Source organism: Octopus bimaculoides, chromosome 23 (genome assembly GCF_001194135.2).
Source record: "Octopus bimaculoides isolate UCB-OBI-ISO-001 chromosome 23, ASM119413v2, whole genome shotgun sequence".
NCBI lineage: Eukaryota > Metazoa > Mollusca > Cephalopoda > Octopoda > Octopodidae > Octopus > Octopus bimaculoides.
Genome location: NC_069003.1, coordinates 5,311,559 through 5,318,534, shown reverse-complemented (window position 1 = coordinate 5,318,534; position 6,976 = coordinate 5,311,559). Strand labels below are relative to the sequence as shown.

At 37.2% G+C, this 6,976-nt stretch overlaps 1 protein-coding gene across 1 annotated transcript in view; it reads left to right on the top strand.

The window, feature by feature from the left end:
• Nucleotides 1-6,976, top strand: part of LOC106871450 (CDC42 small effector protein 2) — a 38,054-nt gene that overhangs the window by 18,720 nt on the left and 12,358 nt on the right. The window contains exon 2 of the mRNA XM_014917921.2: nucleotides 5,787-5,940. Within this exon, the coding sequence (XP_014773407.1) occupies nucleotides 5,887-5,940 (54 nt within the window). The 5' untranslated portion in view covers nucleotides 5,787-5,886. The remainder of the gene's footprint in view (nucleotides 1-5,786; nucleotides 5,941-6,976) is intronic.

Below are 6,976 nucleotides of genomic sequence, written 5' to 3'. Positions count from 1 at the left end.
GAGTGGATAAATGTTGCTGTATGATTACAATGATATGGACTTCTGAACATAGGTGCAAGGGCAGAATTGTTAGTGTCAAAAAAAAAAAAATTAAATAGATAAATGAAAACAAAAAAAAGCAAAAGGTGGTCTGCTGTTGTAATGACTGTTCCAGTGCCTGGCATTCTGAGTTCAAATCCTCCTGGAGTTAAGTAGTAGCTCTTTCATACCTCTAAGGTTAATAAGGGACATATTACGTATAGTGGAATAAAGTACCTGGTTTACATATATGTGTGTGTACATGTGAATGTATATATATGGGTGTGTATGAATGTATATATGTGTGTGAATGTGTGTGTGTATATATATATGTGTGTGTGTGTGTGTGTGTGTGTGTGTGTGTGTGAATATGTATATGTAAGTGTGAATGTATATATATGTACATATGTGATTTTATATATATATATATATATATATATACATGTGCATGTGCATGTGTGTATATATATGTGTGTATGTACACACACACACTCACTCACACACAATGAGCTTCTTTCAGTTTCTGTCTACCAAAACGCTCACAAGACTCAGGTCGGCCCAGGGCTGTAGTAGAAGACACTTACTCGAGGTACCACTCAGTAGGACTGAACCTGAAACCATGTGGTCATGAAGCGAACTTCTTTCCACACAGCCATGCCGGCACCTTTATATTAAAATCCTAAAAAAAAAAAAGAAAAGAAAATGAATTACTATTATCCAAATTCATTCTACTTTATTTGCGACACTGTTTGAAGGATAATGGAATTTTGATGGCGGTGGCGGTGGTGCCTGATAGTGGCGGTGGTGGTGGTGGCTGGAACAGTAAAATGAACATACCAAAAAAATTTCCCAACCCAAGCAGAAAAGATCTTCAGATTCTAATCTTCATCTCTTTTCTTTCTTCCTTTCTTTTTTTTTCGTCATCAAATTAGGGTGAAAGGATAAGAATTAGGGGCCCTCTTACTAGCTACTAAATGAAGGAATTTAGTTTCTTGTCCTTATCTTTGATATATTTTGGTTACCATTCTTATGTTTGTTATTGTTAGGAGGGGAAGAGGAATGAGATTGATGGAGGGGACGCTGTTTCTAACCTGAAAGTGTGACTATAACCAGGAGATAAGGAACTAGAAGAGGGCACTTTTGGGGGTCTGTGGTGTGTCAAAGTAATCTAGGATTTTGTGGGGTGGGGGTCGATCACCATTGAATTCCCTTTGGGTCTTTTCTTCTGCTATTGCCTTTCTATTACTTGTTTCAGGCCTTGTGCTTATAGTAGAAAGGATTATTATTATTATTATTATTATTATTATTGTTGTTGTTGTTGTTGTTGTTGTTGTTGTTATTAGGCAAGCTGGCAATATTGTTAAGCATGCCAGGTGAAATGCTTGTCAGTATTTTACCTGTCACTACGTTCTGAATTCAAATTCTGCCGAGGTCAACTTTACCTTTCATCCTTTCAGAGTCAATAAATTACGTACCAGTTGCATACTGGGGTCAATGTAATCAATGAGTCTCCTCCCCCAAAACTTCAGGCCTTGTGCCTACAGTAGAAAGGATTATTATTATTATTATTATTATTATTATTATTATTATTAAGGCAATGAGCTGGCAGGATGGTTAGCACGCTGGACGAAATGCTTAGTGGCATTTTGCCCATCGCTACGTCCTGAGTTCAAATTCTGCCGAGGTCGACTTTGCCTTTCATCCTTTTGGGGGTCGATAAATTAAGTACCCACTGAGTACTGAGGTCGATGTCATCGACTAGTCCCCCTCCCCCAAAATTTCAGGCGTTGTGCCTTTATTATTATTATTATTATTATTATTATTATTATTATTATTATTATCAACCAGCTTGCACAAACATACGGTTTGTTACAACTGTTGGCATCAAAGTGACATGTTTCTGTTTAAAGACTACACATTCAACAAACACACACTTGTTCTCTTCATATGCTTGCACTTAGCCTCCCCCCTACACACAAATACACACACATTGTTTTCCCCCCTTCCAATTAAAATCCCAAGAACAATAGGTTTCACCAACATCTGTTATAGAAAAATAAACTTTTTCTCACTCTCTATTCATAACCACAATTTAATAAATAAATATATAATAATAATAATGATAATTATAATGATAATAATGACACTACTACTACTACTAATAATAATAATAATAATGATAGAAAAATAAAAATAGGATAAATAAAAACAGTAGTAAACAGGCTTCATTTCCTGATGGTTTGTTTTGATATATAAATCTCATCTGTTTCGTGTTTTAAACAGATTGGTTTGTGACAAACGTTGAAAAAGAGGAAATGTTTCTCACTTAGTTGCGATTATTATCAAACATGTTGGGATGGTATCTTTTGTGTCGAGAAGACATTTGTATTGTGTGGCTTCAACGTTGCTGTCATGTTGGATAAATGTGTGTCCGCTGGGTTTAAAGGTAGAAAATATTATAGTCTGATGACTTCACCTCCTTTGTTATCTGTTTAAGTATGATGGAGAAAAGTGTCCATAAGGTGTAAGGTAAAAACAATATAGTTTTATGATTTCCCCCTCCTTGCTGTCATCTCTATGTATGCTGGGTAAAAGTATCCATTGGGTATAAGGTAGAAAACATACTTCTGTGGTTTCACCACCTTGCTGTCATATTATCTCGGCATGCTGGGTAAGAGTGTCTATTGGGTATAAGGTAAAATATACAATTCTATGATTTTTACCTCCTTGCTATCATATTATCTCGGCATGCTGGGTAAAAGTGTCTATTGGGTATAAGGTAGAAAACATACTTCTGTGGTTTCACCACCTTGCTGTCATATTATCTCAACATGCTGGGTAAAAGTGTCTATTGGGTATAAGGTAGAAAACATACTTCTGTGGTTTCACCACCTTGCTGTCATATTATCTCGGCATGCTGGGTAAAAGTGTCAATTGGGTATAAGGTAGAAAACATACTTCTGTGGTTTCACCACCTTGCTGTCATATTATCTCGGCATGCTGGGTAAGAGTGTCTATTGGGTATAAGGTAAAATATACAATTCTATGATTTTTACCTCCTTGCTATCATATTATCAAAGTATGCTGGGTAAACATAGTCAGTGAGTGTAAGGTAGAAAATATTATTATTCCATGATTTTACCTCCTTGGACCACCACTTTGAGTAGCACTGATCTAGGGGACTGTGTGTTTTGGATGTTTTTATAGTTTTGAGGTTTTGGAGTTATGAAGTAATTTATTAGGGGTACCCTAAAGAATGATGATGAGGGTTCCAGTTCATCCAATCAATGGAACAGCCTGCTCTTGAAATTAACATGCAAGTGGCTGAGTACTACACAGATACGTGTACATTTGATGTACTTCACAGGGAGACTCAGTGTGACACAGAATGTGACAAGACTGGCCCTTTGAAATACAGGAACTACTCACTTTTTTGCCAGCTGAGTAGAATGGAGCAATGTGAAATAAAGTGTCTTGCTCAAGGACACAGTGTGCTGCTGAGAATTGAACTCACGACCTTATGATTGTGAGCCGAATGCCCTAACCACTAATCCATACACCTTGAAGAGTTTTAATCAAATGAATCAACCTTAGGACTTAATTTTTTAAAGCCTGGTGTTTATTCTGTCGGTCTCTTTTGCTGAACTGTTAAGTTACAGGGATGTAAACACACCAGCACCGGTGGACATAAGCAAATGCCAAGATGCATGCATACACTCATGTAAAACTTGTGAGTGGATTTGGTAGATGGAAACTGAAAGAAGCTCGCCGTGTGTGTGTGTGTATGTATGTATGTATGTATGTATGTACACACGCGTGCACACATGATGGGCTTCTTTCAGTTTTTCTCTACCAAATCCACTCACAAGGCTTTGGTTGACCCAGGGCTATAGTAGAAGACACTTGTCCAAGTGGCCATGCAGTGAGACTGAACCCAGAACCATGTGGTTGGGGCGCAAACTTCTTACCTCACAGCCATGCCTGCAACCCGTTGTAATCATCCTCAACAAAATTATGGACTTCACATTTTTTTTCTCATTTCCCCCCTCCCTCTCCCCACTTCTATCAAGCTACCATGGAAGAAGACAGGCACGATCTTGGTCATAATCATGTCCTTGATTGAAAAAAAAGACCTCATGCACTCCGAAGATACATCCTTTCTTGTTCTTGAGTTCAAATCCTGCTGAGGGCTGGTTTCACTTTTTTTTGGTTTTCCTTCCAGAGGTCGATAAATTGATATTGGTTGAATACCAAGGTTAATTTATCCCTCCCATCCCTCCACCCCTACTCCAACTTTTCACCCTTCCATGACTTCATTACTGAAGAATTCATTGGTTGCGTTTCAGTTTAATTTTCAGCATAATCAAGAATCTGGAGTTAAGACATTCCTCACCTACATAACTCAAATTCTTTCAGATCAGTATCTAAATCGGTGCCAGTCTTATTCCTTACCGTTTTAGCTTACTTTTCTTAAGACATTATCATAAAACAATATTGCTTTATCATTTGTCAAAACACCGTTGTTGATTTTATCATTTAAAGGTGGTGGATTGGCGGTGCCATAAATTTGTCAAACGAAATGCTTTGCAGTATTTGTCCCTGCTCTTTATTGTCTGAGTTCTAATCCTGCTGTGGTCATATTCACCTTTCATTATCCTAGGGTTGATTGAATAAACGACTGGTTCAGAGCAGTAGATAGGTGGAATTTGTTAAAGAATTGGATGAAATGTTTTGCAATATTTGTCCTGTTTCTAGGCAACAAGCTGGCAGAGTCGTTAGCACGCCTGGCATTTTCATTTGTTTTTAATTTGAGTTCAAATTCTGCTGAGGTCAACTCTGCCTTTCATCCTTTCAGGGTTGATGAAATAAGTACCAGTTGAGCACTGGGGGCTGATGTAATTGATTAGTGTCCTCCCTCCAAATTTCAGGTCTTGTGCCTATAGTAGAAAGGATTATTATTATTATTATTATTATTATTATTATTATTATTATCATCAAAGGCAGGGATCTTGTAGAATCATTAGCACGTTGTGGCGTTTCGTTTGTTTTTAAGTTGAGTTCAAATTCTGCCTTGGTCAACTTTGCCTTTCATCCTTTCAGGGTTGATGAAATAAGTACCAGTTACATACTGGGGTCGATGTAATCAACTTACTTCTCCCATCAAAATTGCTGGCCTTATTTCAAAATTTGAAACCAGCATTTGTTCATTCTAAGGTAACAAGCCGGCAGAACTGTTAGCAAGGCTGACAAAATACCACTAGGCATTTTGTCTGTTTTTATGTTGTGGGTTCAAATTCCCCCGTGGTTGACTTTACCTTTCATCCTTTTGGAAACGGTGAAATAAGTACCAGCTGTACACTGGGGTCGATGCCCCTTCCCCACAAAATTTCAGGCCTTGTTCTTATATTTGCAACACTGGTACTTATTTCGCACAATAATAATAATAATAATAATAATAATAATAATAATAATAATAATAATAACGGTAGGGATCACTAAGAAAAAAAATGCTTTCTAATCAACATATCAACTCCAACAGATGACAGTGTATCTCTCAAAGAAACCCTTGATGAAATCGATTAGCCCCTTCCCTCAAATTTCAGGCCTTGTGCCTTTAGTAGAAAGGATTATTATTATTATTGAGTGAGAGAACACCGCATGACATCAAAGTGACACCTGGATACAGGTATACAAATTAATCATAATAATTTTCTCCCTCTTCTCTGTTAATTATTATTATTATTCTTTTCTTGTTTTTTTTTTTGCAGGTAGTAGCTGGCTGAAGTGTGACACTTGCATCCAGCTCTGGTCACAAAACTTTGTGACCAGCTTCAACTGTGATATCCGGTCTTGACTGAGCTGTGAAAGATGGCCGATGCCATAATCTGTTTTCCCTGTTGTTTTACAGTACAACCACAACCGGTATGTATTGATCTCTCTCGTCACCATTAATCAATTATAGATTACATTATTTACATTTGGCAGACATTTGTCCTTGTCTTGTTTCTTAACACAACATTTCGGCTGATATACCCTCCAGCCTTCATCAGGTGTCTTGGGGAAATTTCGAACCTGGGTTCTCATTCCTGGAGCGTATATCAGCTGAAACGTGTTAACAACAAACAAGATGAGGACAAATATCCGTCAAATGTAAATAATGTACATAATTCCTCATCTCTTAAATATAGAACTGAATAATGGATTAGTTTGCATGGGTTGATGGGTGAGCGGCTGTGTTGTCTTGCTTTTCCTAATTTTGTCCTAAACTCCCATGCTTGTTTTCAAATTCTTAGCGATCCCTTGTTTGAGACGTCCCGAGTAATAGGAAGCTGCTTTCATAAGTTCCAACTTGCTCGGGTGACTGAAGGAAAAACTGGGGAGTTGAAATTATGATCATGTTCTTTTACTTGTTTCAGTCATTTGACTGCGGCCATACTGGAGCACCGCCTTTAGTCGAACAAATAAAATTTAATATGTACTCAATGCATGAAGTGTCATTATTGGGCCCAAGGTGCAATGAAGAGCCTGCCACAGGAGCTAGCCTAACAGCTGCCCGACAAGGCGGCTTTTCAGTTGCTGTACACATATATATATATATATATATATATATATATATACGTGCGCACACATACATATATGCATACATAGCAGGCTTCTTTCAGTTTCCATCTACCAAATCCCTTCACAAGGCTTTGGTCAGACCAAAGCTATAGCAGTAGGCACATCTGCAAAGTGTCACACAGCCATGCCTGTGTCTATATATGTGTGTGTATGTGTACGATTGTATACTTATGTATATGTGTATATATGTATTTATACACACACACATATATTTATATATATATATGTATGTATATATGTAAATATATATGTATGTATATATGTAAATATGTATGTATATATGTAAGTATATATGTATGTATATATGTAAGTATATATGTATGTATATAAGTATGTA